General features: G+C 38.8%; 2 protein-coding genes across 10 annotated transcripts in view; one reads left to right on the top strand and one right to left on the bottom strand.

Moving 5' to 3' along the window:
• Window positions 1-53: 53 nt before the first annotated feature.
• LOC141436301 (organic cation transporter protein-like) lies at window positions 54-13,039 on the top strand. 2 transcript variants are annotated; one of them, XM_074099218.1, is made up of 8 exons: window positions 54-126; window positions 2,659-3,000; window positions 5,378-5,618; window positions 5,976-6,231; window positions 7,438-7,760; window positions 8,009-8,309; window positions 11,369-11,550; window positions 12,824-13,039. In XM_074099218.1, the coding sequence occupies exons 2-8, from the start codon at window positions 2,732-2,734 to the stop codon at window positions 12,983-12,985; spliced, it is 1,734 nt and encodes a 577-aa protein (XP_073955319.1). In that variant the 5' UTR covers window positions 54-126; window positions 2,659-2,731; the 3' UTR covers window positions 12,986-13,039. The 2 variants fall into 2 exon arrangements, with proteins under 2 accessions (XP_073955319.1, XP_073955320.1); XM_074099219.1 differs by having other exon boundaries at window positions 75-126; window positions 2,650-3,000.
• Window positions 13,040-13,702: 663 nt separating this feature from the next.
• The window catches only part of LOC141436299 (solute carrier family 22 member 1-like), an 87,155-nt gene continuing 83,142 nt past the window's right edge, over window positions 13,703-17,715 (bottom strand). For all 8 annotated transcript variants that reach the window (XM_074099215.1, XM_074099214.1, XM_074099213.1 and 5 more), the window contains 3 exons: window positions 16,882-17,069; window positions 16,207-16,388; window positions 13,703-15,857 (listed from right to left, as the gene is read on the bottom strand). In XM_074099215.1, the coding sequence (XP_073955316.1) occupies window positions 15,699-15,857; window positions 16,207-16,388; window positions 16,882-17,069 (529 nt within the window). In that variant the 3' untranslated portion in view covers window positions 13,703-15,698. The remainder of the gene's footprint in view (window positions 15,858-16,206; window positions 16,389-16,881; window positions 17,070-17,715) is intronic.

Genomic DNA, 17,715 nt, shown 5'->3' with positions numbered 1-17,715 from the left:
TCGTGGGGCTCTACAAATAATGAAGATTTGGATTTTGATCGATTAGGTTCCATGCGACGGGCACCGGAGCAGAGGCAGTCCTAGGAGGAGATGGCGGGACGACTTGGACCGATTCCAGTCGGATTGGCAAGTAGAGACGAGTGGAATAAGAAAGGGGAGGCAAAAGCCCTGCAGTGGGACACATTATAAGCTGGTTAAAAAACCGGCCAAGAGCGTGTCGGACACGCCCAAAATAGGGTTCCGTAGACATTACGAAAACAATAAGTAATATTTTTCTAAGGATTTCGTATTTTATATTTTATACCTTAGACTGCTATTTACTCTTAAACTACTAATAATTCTCAAGCAAACTTAGCCGTTTTTATTTTTATCGATATTTTTTTATCGTGTTGGAATAATTAGCTTAGCATTATCTATGGTAGACGACTCGAAAAAAGTGACAGTGGGGCTACTACGCAATTTGAAAATAGAAGTTCGTATCGTTTTGCTGACGCAAATATGATTTAATACGAGAGTGAGAGGGGCGGTACGATACGAACTTCGATTTTCGAATTTTGTCGTAGCCTCCTGTATTGGCGGGTAGCCATTATTTTATTCATTTGTTTATATAGCGTCTTTCTTTTACCGAGTTGTGTTTGCCGAAGTGTTAAGACACAAAATATATCTTCATTTTTTGTATTTTTTTGCTCGCAATGTGATGAAAATCATTGTGTGTATCACGGGCCGTAAGGGGATTACAAACTCGAGTCATTAAAGGAATCCCATGCCCCAATGACCTTCGATCTGAATTCCTTAGTTTTCTAATGTTTTTTGTAGCTTATTATATTAACAACGACGGCTTTAAGCAATATAGTATCACATATTTATATTAAATGATATTATAACGGATAACTCACGTCTTAAACTGAGTTTAGCTCGACATGTTTTGGGCTATTTCGTAGCCCTTCCTCTCAGGAGCACGCGACTCGGCGGCTGCCGCAACACGCACACACATATCCGTTATAATATCATTTAATATGAGTGAGTCTCACGGTAGTTTCATATTCAAAATCACATATTTAGTTCAAAGTTAATTGTCTTCGAGATATTTGGCATCAAAGTTGAACAATTTTAAGCCAAAAGACTGGTTTTCTGGTCATAACTTTTGTGTTAATTAGTTTCAAATGAAAACCCTCGACCAGTTTTTAGAGACGTCAAAGACGAACCCAAATATGTAGATTTTGTATATGTTAGATCTTTCACGTCAATAGAGATACGAAATAAGTGTTTTTTCAGACAATGTTGAAGAGTTATACAAAATTAAGTACCTATTATTTTTTTTTCAAAATTCGGTAGACAAAATGGAGATAAAAGATTGGAGAACCGATAGCCGTTTGACTTAAAATTCTATCTGTAGTGCAAAAGTAGGAGATACGATTCAAAATTTGTCAAAAATCGATGAAAACCTCGGGTAGCCCCTTAAAAGCCCTCCGCCTCCGCTTCTAATAGACTCACGTTAGTAATTCCCTACTTACGCCCCTTAATGCACAAAGTAGGTACTATTGCTTAAATAAGTAAGACCGGCTCACAGTTAATACAAAATAATTAATTAGTCAATGGTACGTTAATTTGGAAATGGTGTTTGGTTATTATTGTTTATTATTTTGTGTTCTGTGTTCGCAAATTCTTTCTTGTGATTTTCCTTCTAACCTTTACCTTTGGATGCTTGGGGCGACTCTCCGGGGCCATTCCTATTAACCATCCTACCTAGGCCTCTCGGGGCGACTCTACAGAGCCAATCCTCATAACCGTCTTACCTTAGCAGCTCGGGGCGAATCTTCGAAGCCATTCCTCGTATCTCATATCCATCCTACCTAGGTGCCTCGGGGCGACTCTCCGGAGCTTTTCTTCCTTCTTAAACCTTCTTTTCGATTTGCGATTGTAGAATACGTTCGTTATCTGCAAGTAGGGACTGTACTGGAAGGTTCCCGGTATCCCGGTCCCCATAAGTACCTGAAACCTAACAGTGCTATAGAACGTTTGGAAATTTATGAATAAATTTTGTGAGCAAGTTCCTCACCTGGTATATGTCACTAAATTTATTATACCTAGGATCATGTCTCCAGCCCATCGTAATCAGAGTAATCACTTTATCAAAAGTAATTGATTATAATGTATATCAAAGACACGTGTCGTTGATAGCGACCAAATTCTTAAATAACAAGCTTAGGAAAAATAGCTCTTAATAGTATGCCACAAGACAAAGAAGCAGTTTTGTGAGCAAATAACATCAAACTCGAGGTATATAAAAATTTGATGATTGTGATTGTGTGTGTTTGTTTAAATAATTCTATACATTTTTAATTGTTATAATGTAAGATTTTCTTCATCTTCCACAGCAAAAAAAGCAACCTAAAGATCTCTACAAAACTAATCACCTTTCATAACAACGTAAATAAACAGCCTAAGTTTTGGAGAATTACTAAAATTTGAGTTGAGAAAGAGTAGGCAATCATTTTACATCATCTTTCTATCTTAAACGTGAATCCTAATCTTTACGCATTGAAACCCTTCCGAGAAAGCTAACTTGTACGGTAGGCTTCCGTCTTCACCACGCGTCACAGCATTCCGTCACTTGATTAGTATAATGCACGTGTGTTTGTAAATTAGCTTTATCAGGTTTGGCAGTTCAGCCCAGGCGTCATATAAGTAGGGTGCGCGGCCGAGGACACTGCCTTCGCCACACGACAACATGGATGAAGAAAAAGTGGTTGGTGAAGCGGCGCCGGAGGTCGAACTGACCGACAAGATGGCCAAGCCGGGCAAACCTAGCGATCTCGAGGACAGTGTCCCTGAGCCTACGCCAGTTGCAGAAGAAATAGACCTGGACTGGGTGCTCGTCAACGAGTTGGGACAGTTCGGTCGCTTCCAGCTTATTAATTTGCTGCTGGTGTCAATACCGATTATAATGTCGGCTTTCATGAGCGAGTATATTTTCTCCGCTGCTGCTATACCGCACAGGTAATATTTGAGTCCAATTTATCCTGAACAATTAGCGTGACTTGTCTGCGTTACATAAGTACCGTAAAGAGTTGAAAATATTTGTAGCTATCTGATTGTAAAAAAAAATGTGGATCAGATAAAACATAATAATAATAATAATAGAAATTTTTATTCACCATCACAAACCAAAAATTACAATACAATCAATCAATATTAATATTATCAATCAATATTATCTTCAATTGATAGTAAAATTTAGATAACTCAGCTCGCAACTCTGGTAAAACGTATAATTATCAATGCCATTCTTTCTTATTAATGTCAAGTTCTCTCCTAAAATTGAAAATCAAGTAGAACCTAATTGACTGTGAATTGATTCGACTAAATTTAGGCAGCTTTGAACTCCAAAACTAATATTATTTGTCTTGGCAAACCTTCTTCTGGTGCAGTTCGATGAAGTTACGTGTGATTTTTATCCATCTTACCTTTTCAATCAACCGCCGATTGGATTTGGAATATTAGATTACGTATTTTCTTATCTGATTCGCATACTTTTTAGCGATTAAATTAAGTATAATATTATACAGGAGCATGCTTAATTAAAATTAATTTTAATTTTAATTTTTTGATTTGCCATTAAAATAGCAGAAAGTCGATGTGTTGATAACATAAACAGAGTGTTAATCCAATAACAGGAAAACACAACCTGCATAACATACTATTCGTTGGTGACCTGTCGTTTTGCCGAGTTTCATTACGCAGATTTTCGTTTCGCAGACAACTGTTGGCAGATTTTTCTTTTGGCCGAGCAACGTTTGGTATAATTTCGTTACGCCTGTTATTCGTTTCGCCGAGTAGTCGGTAGGAAGAATAGCGATAAGCAGATTTACGTTTAGTAGATTGTTTGTTTCGTAATTGTTTCAGTTAACCGAACAACTGTTCGTCGAGACACGATAAGCAGAGTTATCACATGGCATTCATATTGTTAAGTAGATTTAATGTTCAGTCGATTTTTGTTTCGTAATCTGCGTAGATAAAATCGGCCAAATGATAGGTAGGATTTTACTGAGTTGACTATATAAATATACTAGCTTTTATCAAAATGAAGTTAGGTGCGACGACGAGCGTCAGCGAGGAGGAGTGTTAGGTAGAATTGCGACCAACAACGCACGAGCCGAGCGAGCGAAGCGAGCGTGCCGCGGCAGCGGCCGGCGAAGTGCCAGAACCGAACTGCTAGCATCGCGACTTGGTTTGTTTAAACTCCAATGTAAAATAAATACAAATGATGGTCAAAAATACGTTTATTACTTGCGTTATACGTGTGAAACTTGTGAGGGTACATAAAAAAATCATAAAGAATGCGCGGTCAGCACGGCGTGTAAAAATGCTAATAAAGCCATAGTGTAATCCACACATATTCACGGTATTGAATGCCACCCCCATGCGAAACGAAAAAGATGCGAAAGTTGATATACGCACTGAATAATAGTTCAACCGTTACAAGCGAAAGTTGTTCGACCAAATGTGCAAAATGTGTAGTGATTAATAGGCTAAACGAATTTCTGTTAATAGTTGTTCGGCTTACTGACTCATATGCCAAGTAAATAGTCTGCTAAAGGTTGAGTTACGAACGTTAGTCTGCGAAACAATACATCTGTACAAATTCATCGGCGTACCGTTACTCGGCGAAACGTTGTCTGCCAATCAATAATCTGCCTAAAAATAGTCGGCGAATCATTAGGTAACCCTATTCGTTACAATGTGGAGCGCAGCTCCCTATTAATTATAGATAACTACTATATATAGTTAATTTGGATAGTACTCTACTCTACTAAATCTCTCTACTCTCTAGTACTCTATTAAATCCAATTTAGGTACCCAATATGAAAAGATTAGGTACTTTAGATGCCTATGTTTTACAAGCAATTACTATCTATAAGCAATTAGAGTACAAAATATGCTTGAGTGTAGTTATCCGATATTTGCTAATACAGCATGATAAAGAGATTCTATATTGTAAAGACCTGTTGTTTCTCAATTTAACCAGCAGCCTTTCCAATGTTTTAGATTTTATTAATATTTTATATGCCCAATATCTACTTCAACGGGAATCGAACTGTGTTGTCAGGCTCATTAATTCAGATATCCGGTTATCGGCTGAAAGTTAGGTGAAATGCTATGCTGTGGTACCAATTAGCTAGTCTGGTGACGGAGGCAGAAGGGGTAGGTAACCCATTATTTTTTTGATCGTTAGTAAAGTTGACGGCAATAAAACAGTCGGCAATAAAACTTCCCTTGCAAAAAAATGTTTTTTCTTTATGAACCTTTTCTTGAACCACTTGTAAATAAGTACATTTTTATTATAATGTCGTCACTAAGGTTTGTTTTCATCTAGGTGTCGGATACCGGAGTGTGGAGAGAGCGCAGCGGGAAATTTTGAATACGAACCGGAATGGATTCTGAACGCGGTGCCGCCAGCCAGTGGCGGCGCCACGGGGCCAGCATCTTGCGAGCGCTACGTGCCTCTCGGAGGCACCGGCTCCTCGTCCTACTGCCCCGCCATCATATTCAACCAGGCCGCCACGCAAGAGTGCGATGGATTCATCTACGATAGAACCAATTCCGTCGTCTACGAAGTAAGTACCTCATCTAGGTTTGGTTTCCTGAGAGATTTATGTCAAGATGAGCGTAATGTCAGTCTAAAACTTTCTTTTGGAGACACGTAGGTTAGGTTACATATTTCAGAGTTAGCTGAGATATTGTCTCTGAAACCGAGGCCATCACGCTAGAATTTCGCTCTTGATTCAGGTAACTACTTGTCTATAAAATGGGTTCGGATGAGTAACAGGTAATTTTGAATGGATTTTGTTAACAACTAATTGGAAGTACGAGATGTTGGTGCGTGGTTTATAACGCAAAGGTTTCAAAAGTATTGTAACTTCAATAGTTCTTATTAAATTCTTAAATGTTTTTTTCTTTGTTTTATTTTACAGTTTGACTTAGGATGTCAAGAGTGGATGCGTGCTCTTGCCGGTACGCTGTCCAGCGTTGGTACGCTGCTGGTGTTGCCAATCACAGGGTTCGTGTCAGACCGGTACGGGCGGCGCGTGGCGCTCATCATCAGCGTCTTCAACTTGGCTCTCTTTGGCCTCATCCGCGCTTTCTCCGTCAACTACCCCATGTACCTCGCCTTTCAACTACTGCAAACTACGCTCGGTGCCGGCACCTTCAGTTCTGCTTATGTATTCGGTAAGTTCCTGTTCTATCTTCAATATAATTTCACTCACTTTTTCATTGTTTGTTTGTATACAATACACGGATGTGGTAGATACGAGTATTTAAGTATATTAATGATTATTAAAATAATTAATAGTATATTTAGTAATTAATAGTATAGTAAAATAATAACATTTAAATAATTAATCATATGTAATATAATAACAATTATTATTTGTTTAAACAATGTAAAACTATTTATGGACCAAGTTATTGGTACCTGAATGAGTTGAATTTAGCGAACTTGTGTTAGTACGGTAACAGTATGATAATCTGGTAGTGAAAATCTTGTAGTCCAGCCAGGATCGTCTTTGCAGGAGAGAAATCTTCAACTGTGAATAGCATTTGAAACTTGGCATAGTACCCCAGTCACCTAACATCTTCGCTCTAAAGTGTAGAATGAGCAGGCTATAGATAGAAGCAGGTGCTTGGCATGGTGTAGTAAAAAAACCTGATAGATGAAATCTAAATTTAACAAAATCTTAATTAACACTGGCTAAGCGATCTTATGTACGTATGTATGTGTGGCCTCTCAAGCAGAGGATCGTAAGTTCAAATCCCAGTCTCGCACCTCTGTTTTTTTCAGTATTCATGTAAATTTCATTTAAAATTTCCTACAAGCTTCACGGTGAACGACATCTTGAGGAATCCTGCACGTACCTGCTAAGCATTTCAATGGTGTGTGTGAAGTTTCAATCCGTACAGGGTCGCTTGGGAGCTACAGCCCAAGCCTTCTCATTATAACAGGAGCCATATGCCTGACAGTGGGGCGTATATTATACTTTGATGATCCAATATGCTAATTAATTATGATTGTTTTTTTGGAGTCTTTTTGTATTTTTTATTTTCCACTCCAAATTTGTTACTTTTACGGTCATCCCGTGAAAACCATATCGAAAATACAAACAAGTAGTAGTAGTGCTGCCGCTTAAGTAGCGTAGCAAAAATGCAACCTGAGATGTGTGCATAGGAGAAATTCGTGTATAGACTCCTGTCCAGCGGTGGCGTAGGGGTTATAGCACGCAGCACGGAATGCTGAGGACCTAGGTTCGATTCCCAGCGCTGGTATTTTTTTCTGCTTTTTCTGTGCATCCATGTCTCAGTTTGTATTATCGATACAATATGCTAATGTTTATACAAGTGAGTTCCTCCTACCCAAATATAAATCAAAACTTTCAGCCGCTGAACTAGTGGGCCCAAAGTACAGAGTAGTGACGAGTGCGACATGTTCGTCCATGTTCGCGGTGGGGCAGGTGGTGCTTGGCGGCGTGGCCTGGCTGGTGCAGCCGTGGCGCTACCTCATCATGGCGCTCCACATCCCCTGCTTCCTCATCGTCGTCTACTACTGGGTACTGTCCGAGAGCGTGCGCTGGCTACTCTCAAAGGAAATGTTCACGGAAGCCAGAGTCGTGCTGGAACGAGTTGCGAAAGTCAATAAGAAGGAAATCAGTGAGAAGTCTATGCAAGCCCTCTTGACGCCCGCGCCAGTACCAGAAAATCAGGTATTTATGAAATTGAAACGATTTTACTTATTAATATTTTCTTACATTTGAACCTTGACTAAAAAATTAATTCCAATTTTACAAGTTGGTGACCCAATAGGCTAATGTTTAGTACCTGTGGGTTTTATTCTAAAGAAGCAGTATATTTGTTTCTTTGGATTACATTGTACTTTAAGTACTATTCTTATTGTTATTCTAGATTTTTCTGAACAAATAAAGACCTTTAGTCACTTTACCCTCACCTGCAGATCGGCAGCGGCGACGGTTTAATCCGCACCATCGTCAAATCGCGTGTTCTGCTGCGGCGTGTGTTGACGACTCCTATCTGGTGGATCACCACCACTTTCGTGTACTACGGGCTGTCCATCAACGCGGTGGGTCTCGCCGGCAACATGTACGCTAACTACATCGTGGTCTGCGCCATCGAGATCCCTGGTTTCTACACCGCTGTACTGGTCCTGAACCGCATCGGCCGCAAAGCTACTCTTTCCTGCGGATTCTTCCTCAGCGCTGCTTGCAACATCGCATTCGCTTTCATCGACAGCAACGGTAAACTTCATGTCTTAAGGGATTTTTTATCTCTTTGTGGGCATTTCTATCTACCGTTGTACCTTGACTTTATCTTTCCGATTTCAACAAAATTTGGGAGGTAGACGTAGTCCATGATTCTGAACTGGAAAAACAGGGTCTCCAGATGTGTCCCCGAAATATTGTATGAATGTGTCCATTTTGTTACGAAATTTATTAAGAAAAATTTAAAATCGGAGAGATAAACCCAGGGTACAACGGCAGATAGAAATGCCCTTGTATCTTAATGTTTCTGATAGTCCACACAGTTGAAAATAAAATTGATGGTTTCGAGATTAACACCGTTTTATAAGCTCAAGTTACGCACTTACAGCCTTATTCATAAAAAATCCTTAATTGAGGTTTGATCGGTCTGTTACTTAGCAGACTGATTAAGCTTGTTAGACGGTTGTCAAGAAGTATGATTCATAAACGCTTGCTAGCAGTCTGCTAGTTGTTGAGCCGCTGATAGACTGATTAGACTCGTTATGTTGGCCACCTTGACAAATCAAAGACAAAAAATGGCCTAATCGATAATTAAAAAAAAAAAGTTGACAGCAGTGACAGCAAATTAGCAGGAAAAAAAATAAAAAGCGAGAAGTTTGTTTTCCCGCCATTTCCGATCCGCATGTTTATGTTGTGCAAAAAGCCATAATTGTGTTAATCATCCTATTTTTTTTTTCATACTTATTGCTAATTTAGAGGATTTTTAAATACAAATTCCTGAAAATATTTTTTCCTGGTTTTTTTTTTAATCTTTGCGTAACTTCACCCTTCACTAAAATATCTTCGGTATGGTTTTTTGCTCTTGTCAAAGTCAGCTGTTCAAACTTGTGGCGGCCATTTTGTGACTTAGCAGGGAGATAAAGGAGGGTCTACGGTCCGCTAACTTTAGCAGAGCCTTGATCGACTGATTAGCGCTAACAGACGTTTATGAATCATGTTTTTTAGCATCGGGCCTTCAAGGAGCCTTCAAGAAGGCTCTAACTTTTTATGAATAAGGCTGTTAGTTTATATCATTAGTTAGTTACTGTACTAAAAATGTTAATTCATAATTGATTATAATGCTGGGTTTAGTTTTTCTGCAAATTTTCGATTTTGGTTTTATTATTAAGACGAAAGTGTCCTGTTGGTGTCTGTTCTTTCCAAGATATACACACACACACACACAAACATCAAACATCACGCCTGTATTCCCAAATGGGGTAGGCAGAGCACACGAAACGTTACCGCTTCGGAGCCACTTTTAGCAATATTAGGTTTTAAGTTTGACAATACGGTACAATAGTGACAGGTTACTAGCCTGTCGCCTACGATATACCTTAAACTATATACTTTGTCGCCTCTTACGACATCCACGGAAGAAATGGAGAGGTGTATTTCTAACCTGACACCACACGGGGTATATAACATTTCCAAGATATAACATTTATTAATTCACCTACTAACGTCTAATTAGAGTGAAGCCTCTCCTAATGTTGCAAACCTCTCCTTTACCTCAGAAGAGAAAAAACATCAGACAAGCTTGCCCGGTTAGATATAATATGAGTTAATTTACAGTTAAGGCCCAGAGTTGAGAGATAAACGTATCAAATATACGAATACAATTTAATGACAAAAGGAAACAAACACTACACTGACATTAGTAAATGCATTCCGAAAGGTAAATAAGGTTTATTGGAGTATTATTATTTATTATTGTGTACGCTCAGCGACAGATAAGTTAATAATGTTATAACAAAAAATGAAGTTATCAAAGTTTATCATATAAAATTCGATAACTATCGAATTAGTCGCTTATTTATGCGTAATTACGAAATTATCGGCTTGTTCCGAGACCTACCGCGACCTTGTGCTAATATAGTCGGTGCGTCTTTTAACTTTATGTAGTGCTAGCCGTTACCCCGCGACTCCGTCCGCACAAAATTCGTTTATCGCTATCCCGCGGGAATTATGCAATTTATCGGGATTAAAACTATCCTATGTCCTTCTCTGGGATTCAAGCTATCTCTATACCGAATTTCATCTAAATCTTTTCAGTGGTTTAGACGTGATGAAGTAACAAACAAACAAACAGACACATAATTTCGCATTTATAATATTAGTAGGATAGGATAGGATGCGATACCTACTATTCCAGCTATAGTATGTATAGTCTTACAAATTCTGAATGAAACTGGCTTTTTATGAATCAACACATTTTAGCCTCAGAATGTTTAGCGTGACAACGCCGCATCAAAGTGTCAGCATGTCTGAAAGGACATCTCTAAGAAGACTTACCAAGTATTACTTAAATACCCTAGCCTTTCCGAGATTATGTTAGTTTTGTAGGTATTTTAGCTTTTTTTTGTTCTGTGAAAAAGTGATCGTATTTTACGGTTCGTCTAAAACAATTAAGTTTGGCTGATTTTATTGCTTAAAAAATACAAAATTACATAAATCCGCATAGATAAACGTAAAAGGTACAGTCGAACAAACTGATTAATGTACCAGGGTGACACTTTTGTATAGGTTCAAAGGTAGGATATCTATCCCACGATTTATAAAAAAAAAATTGAAATTGATTATTATAACCTAACTAACAAAAAGCTGGAAAGCCGCCGACTATGTCATTTCAAAGATCAATATCTCAAAAACTTGATTTTGATAAAGCGTGTTTAGGAACCATTGCTAGAAAACCTGATTTCAAATAAAAAAAACGCATTCAAATCGGTCCACCCGTTTAAGAGCTACGGTGCCACAGACATACACAGACACACATAGTGCTCAAACTTATAACACCCCTCTTTTTGCGTCGGGGGTTAAAAAGTCCCACCCTGGTACAGTCACCAGCATTAATATCTGCCACAGCGGAGCTTGCACGTCCTTCCGGCCCTAGAAGTAGAGTCGTATCAGATATTTATGCACGCTTTTTGTGTCAGATATTGGTGCTGCTGGTGACTGTACATGAATCAGTTTGTTTGACTATATATTTCGGAGTGAAAACGCTTGAAAAATGGCCATTGATAAAGAAATTTTAAACCAACATTGTGATATTGCAGAAATGGAGACGCTGGGCCTGATTCTGTTCCTTGTGGGCAAGTTCGGCATCTCCGTGGTGTTCACGTCCCTATACCTGTTCACGTCGGAGCTGTACCCGACGCAGTTCCGCCACACGCTGCTGGCCTTCTCCTCCATGATCGGACGCATCGGCTCCATCACCGCGCCGCTGACCCCAGCTCTGGTAAGGAAACTAGTTCATCTAGGAGTTGACGGCAAATTAATGCAAAAACCACCATTGCAAACTTTTTTCATTCTTTACTCAGTCCATCCATCCCAGCCTATATACGTCTCACTGCTGGGCACAGGCCTCCTCTCATAACAAGAGGGCTTTACTCAGTCAGCCTGCTAGTATTGTACAAGATGACATGCTCTAACTAAAAGCGCCAAAATGTGCCCCAGTTTACATATTTTTGTACCCTTGTGCATGCTACTTCATAAAGCAAGACAAGGTCTGGTTCTACAAGAATTGAGTAGGTAACAAGATTAATGTAAAAAAATATTTCAGCTGAATTATTTTCGCATATGTGATAAATTTAGTCAACTTTGAATTTTTACTCCAAATTCGTTGAATTAAAACAAATAATTACGAACACGTAGCGTAGTTACTTACGACAGATACACAGCATATACGAGTAAGAGTAGTTCTTAATTACAAAGATATCTTTAAAGTTTAAACTTTAGTATAGTTAAAGTCATTCACGATGACGCGTGCCGTGGTTCTTATTACAATGTCATTAATGTATAATTTTGACAAAATCACGCGTCTTCGTGGAACGTAGTACCTACTCACTGTATACCATTTGACAATTTTGTGCAAAAGTCTAAGCATGAAGTGACAGCGACAAGGTAGTAAAGTGTAAAGATATCTTGACCTCGACTATACATGCATAGATTGGTTGATGCTTTATCCCCGCCAAGAGGCTTTCTCAAAAAGTTGTCCCGTCATGAAATTGACAAGAAACCAGTTTTGTCAAGAAACTATTAACATTAAAGACGAGATCATAAAACATAAACTGCATAAAACATCCAAAATATATTGACGTCAGGAAAACGTCACGAAATCTTGTGAGGAAAAAATCGTAATTTTGTAACTACATCGAAACTTTCTATTGGATCCAAAATCAACGATTTATCTGACTTTTTATCACCTTTACCACGAGGTTATGTTTATATTTAAACACAATAATACATATTTTTGTGTTGAAATAGCGTCAGGAAATATATATATTTTATTTATATGTGGACAACTGAAAATGGACAACTTTTTGAGAAATAGTTATTAACGAAGCTCGGTTCAGTGCTACTCCTAGCCAATAGTTTCCCAGGATGTTTACTAGGATCATCCATTTACCTTGCGGGAGGTCTACCACAATTCTGCTTTCAAGCTAGAACCTTACAGTCCCAACATTACTATTGGTAATAATAAACAGCTGACGCCCCCTTTCTCCTTCCAGGCGGAATACTGGGAGGGCATTCCCTCCGTGATGTTCGGGGCTATGGGCGTGCTAGCAGGCGTGTTGGTGCTGACGCAGCCGGAGACGCTGGGAACCAAGATGCCAGACACCCTGGCGGAAGCCGAAGCTATCGGCCGCAAACCCAAGAAGGTGGCCAGCTGATCGGCTAATGTACTCTCTCACGTAGATCTAAGGCTAATTAAATTGATATATTTACGTTTCGGTTTTATTATTGACCCACTGATTACCTGGACTTGCTCCCATGACAACACTTTTGTGTCTTAGTATACCAAATTTAAAAAAAAAAAGTTAAATTTAATAAACCTTTTTACTCGATCAATGACAATCGCAAAAGTGCAAGACTAACGTATATACTCATCATCATACCGGTCTATACCTACTTCCCCACTATTGGACACATGCATCTTCTCAGAGTGAGAGGGCTTGGTCTGTAGTTGCAAACCATTGAAATGCTTCGCAGGTATGTACAGGCCGCGATGTTGTCCTTCACTTCAAAGCTCGTGGTAAATTTCGAACGTAATTTTGCACATGAATTTCAAAAAACTTAGGGATGCGAGTCTTGTGTTTGATTGAACCTACGATTTTTGGCCTGAGAGGCCATATAGATCAAACCACTAGACCACCACGATTTTTTCTCTAATTAATTTTATTTCACTAAATAATTATATTTTATACTTAGTTACATGCCTTTGTTTTCGCCAACCGGATGATTGGATGTCACTTAGGTACGAGTATATCTTTGGTTTCGATTACGAAACTAAACAAAGATTGGTAGACAAAGACCCTGCATATTGTTATCATTATCGTTCCAGCACCTTTGCTTGACCCCGGATTAAAATTTAATTTCAAACGCAAAAGAAACATGAATCATCGTTTAATAGATATCTAAACGCTTTTTTTAATATGCTTATCACTATTTTAGCAAGTACATTATCTTGTGACAGTAAACATGTACCGATTAGTTAATAACCTTCCTCATCTATTAATCGGTTAATTTAAAGCATTTATCCATGATAACGCACTGATAGACACCATTGCGCTTCCTTTACACATTAACATATTAATATCGTTTGCTATTAAAACAAGTATACGAGTATGTTTTATATCAAACGTATATTAAATACATAAGTACATATTTACAATAACTACACTTACTGAATAGTTTTGGCATACAAATGATTTCAAAAATACTAAATCCGAACACCATTGAGCATAACACCATTATTTCAATGAATGTCTCACAATATGCTTAAGGATTATAACAGGTTTATGTTTGAGATTCACTTTGCAGATCATCAGAATTAATGCGAATAGGTACTAAATAAATAAATACTTACTGAACTTACTTACTGTAAGTTACTAGAATATTATTTGAATTATTTGATTTTTACATTATAATAAATGCATATGTAAAAATACATTAATATAAAACGATTTTAAAATACAATACTTAAATCTAATATTTTCATTTATGGCAATCTACAGATCAATTTTAGTCCTTCTTTCAAAAAATACATCAATTCAATATCTTTAATTAAAATTATTTTTCTTATTTCATAATCAAGTCGGACATAATCGACTGTTTGTGCAACGTTAGAAGGTAGGCTTGTAAATGAAGCTTTTTCTACAAAACAAATTGTAGCACAAGCAATACCAATGGAAAGTTTTCATACTGAAACGGAGGGCCTGCACCTATAATTTAAACAATATATGTGTGATCAAATCCGTGCTGAACAAACAACTGTAAATGAAACACAATACATGCAATCTACTCTACGGAGTAAATATCCGGACACAGAAGGGTAAAAAAGCACAAAACATCTTTAAACGTCGGTCACGCTCGACCAGGCCCGACTAATTGCTAATAAACTTTTTCTTGGCTCTCTTTTATGGGGATTACTTCACGGTTGCGTAAGCCATCGTTCCGGCTTCTGAACAAATTGTCACAACATCGTCAATGTACACGTCAACGATATCCGTCATTTGAGACAGAAGAACGTCCAAACTGGGCCCAACCAACCATTTTAGAGATTGACGAAAGAAGTAAACCAAACTTAAAACGTTTAAAAGAATGTCTTCAGTTATAAATAGTGTATTTTTCCTCTGAATCTGAATACTGTTGAAAGCCTATACTTGACTCTGCTGACTCAAATTAGGTAAGTACATGATCTTAAATTAAAGTTAACTTAAATGGCAAAGATATTACATCAATGGCATCACTATAATATGGCCAAACACACCTATTCTAACTCCAGTGTCACCGATAATTTAATATACTCCAACACTGTTTATACTAATATCGATAACTCATACTAATATAGTTTATCAATTCACAGATCACAGATTCACTTAGTCCACAGACACAGCCATCACAGTCTCGACAATTACCTAAGATTTATGTACACATTCCCTCATCAACAGGAAAGTCAGATGGAAACAAAATGTGAGAACTCGGACACATTGCTTTATCCCGACAGACTCTTGCCAAGTTATTCCAACAGGGTCATTCGATGATCCAAACATTTGTCATTCTTCTGACAAATAAACTTCGTAGTGGAAACATTCTTGTATCGTAATCGTATGGCACAAGATTGAATTTGTGACTCGTTGCGTTACGTTAAGACGCATATCGTTTTTACCCCGGCAGTCTCTTGTGCGGGCAGCTTGTTTCTTAAACCAACACCAAAACTAAGAATGCACAATAAAGAACATCCTAAACTACTAAGTAGATTAAGACCCTTTCATAGTTTTCGAGGTATTGGCATTTTTTCACATCCGGTAGTTACAACAGTACCTCAGGATGCTGTGGCCTCTTGGCAAGAATCTAACGGTACTACTGCACTGTTTCTAGCTCTCATACTTTCTCAGGCTCATGTTTGTCGAGCCGCTCTGCTTCTCGCACATCTTCGGGGAGCGCGGAGCGGCTGGTATCAGGAAGCAGCAGCGCCAGACCTGCTGGCACGAATGCTACTAGCCCAAACACGACGCTGGGTAAACCGTCCATGTACTTTTCCTGAAAAAAAGATTTGAATCATCTAAAACTTGTCTATACCATGGTATATGACATGTCATCTACATAGATTGGAAGGATCGGAAAATGTGTATATGTAGCAAAAACAACCAGTGGTCTTCTATTTAAAGGACAGACCATTATATTTCCACTTCTATCTAAAATAATCACTTCCTCATCAAGCAATATCATCTTTGTTGCTAAACTTACTTTAAATTGCATTTTTTAAACGCACCACTCGTATTGGGTTATTGCAACAATCGTCTACTTACGTTGTACCAAAAATATACGAGAAAAAATCAAGCCAATATCAGCCAAACAAACTCCCTTATAGAAATCCTTCAGATCTTACCAGCAGCGGCACCTGCGGCGCCAGCACGCCGCCGATGCGGCCGACGGTGATGGCGGCGTTGCTGAGAGAGTTGCGCGTGGTGGTGGGGAACACCTCGAGCCCCACCATGTGGACAGAGAACATGCCGTAGCTGCTGCACATCTTGCCCATCAGATACAACACCACGGAAGCCCACCACAAAGCTACAAATGAAAAATTATCACAATTAGCATATTTTAGTTTGGTTTCAGATGAGTGCTTTTTGTTATCAGTCCTAACACAGGACTTTGATCATATGGGCTGTTCCATTTACTTGCGTTGCAGAGTGTGCCCTCCAGCGAGACGCAATCACTCATAGTTACTTATACTAGATATTAAATAGAAACTAGAAGTGTGTCTTCAGTTCTTAGATGGTATAGCTACGTCTTTTGAGCCTGTTCTTATAGTCAACTATTGTTAGCTCCCGGGCCAGGACGTTCGGATGGTATTCAAGTCGCGTTTGATGCTTCTTAGCTGTCATGTTTATTTCCTCTTTTATTGTAGGGATGCTTAGATGCCGATGTACCTCTTTGTTTGTTATATTAGTTCAGTTTTAGTTTTAGTTTAGATTGGATTTAGATTAGTTTTTAGTTTAGCTTAGTTTCGTTTTATGTTATTTTTAGTTTATTTTCGGCTTAGATTAAAATAGGAACTTACACTTAGGCACGAACGCAGAGGCGATAAAGCAGATGCCGCAGAGGCAGTAGGCGAAGCAGATGGGCGCCTTGCGGCCGAAGCGGTTGAGCGTGACGGCCGTGATGATGCGCGTGGGCACAGCCACCAGCTGCAGCGCCGAGAAGTTCAGGTACTTGTTGCCGATCAGGTTCGTAGAGTAGATGATGGCGCTGTGGAGGTTGATTTAAATTTAGGTGACACTGATGTAGTATATTCAACGGCTCAACGGGGAGAACAGAATGAAACTGAAAAAATATGCTCAATTGATTGTTCAATTTGCTTTAATCTAACTGACGTAGGTAATTATATTTTTTTAGCAATGTAGCCTATTAACTGTTACAAGGTCTTATTGCCTAACGCACTTAGAATCCCAACAGTTATTTCTTCACTTGTTTCTGCCACGCTGTATAGGATGATCTCCCACTCCACCCACTGTATAGGAGGCATCCCATTAGGTGGATTGACGAGATTGTAAGAGTTGCGGGCAACCGTTGGATGCAAGTGGCGAGTGGTCGTTCACTGTGACGAAATTTAGCCCCTGCCAGTACTGTGTTAGTGTTAGATATAACACACATAGAATCACAATGGTTTTCAATACTTCTTTCTGTCCCACGGTATAAGATGAGGGTAGAAAGAGACGGTGAATACAATCGTGAACGTCAACGCGTTAGATAATACGGCCTCTCTGGTTATGTACGGGAAACAAGAGAGAAAGAGATGATGAAAGCTACTGCTAGTACCCGCGCGTTATATAATACGACCCTATACTTAATGAGTTGAAGTATGCCAAATGGCCACTGTCCAGATGGAGCGGAG

This window comes from Choristoneura fumiferana, chromosome 16, assembly GCF_025370935.1.
Source record: "Choristoneura fumiferana chromosome 16, NRCan_CFum_1, whole genome shotgun sequence".
Classification (NCBI taxonomy): domain Eukaryota; kingdom Metazoa; phylum Arthropoda; class Insecta; order Lepidoptera; family Tortricidae; genus Choristoneura; species Choristoneura fumiferana.
This window is presented reverse-complemented; position numbering and strand designations above follow the sequence as displayed.

Bases quoted from the DNA above. Each gene is read 5' to 3' on its own strand.
- LOC141436301 (XM_074099218.1), top strand. From the start codon at position 2,732: ATGGATGAAGAAAAAGTGGTTGGTGAAGCGGCGCCGGAGGTCGAACTG. The intron at 3,001-5,377 runs GTAATATTTGAG...GTTTTCATCTAG, and splicing joins GCTGCTGCTATACCGCACAG to GTGTCGGATACCGGAGTGTG. The intron at 7,761-8,008 runs GTATTTATGAAA...CCTCACCTGCAG, and splicing joins CGCCAGTACCAGAAAATCAG to ATCGGCAGCGGCGACGGTTT.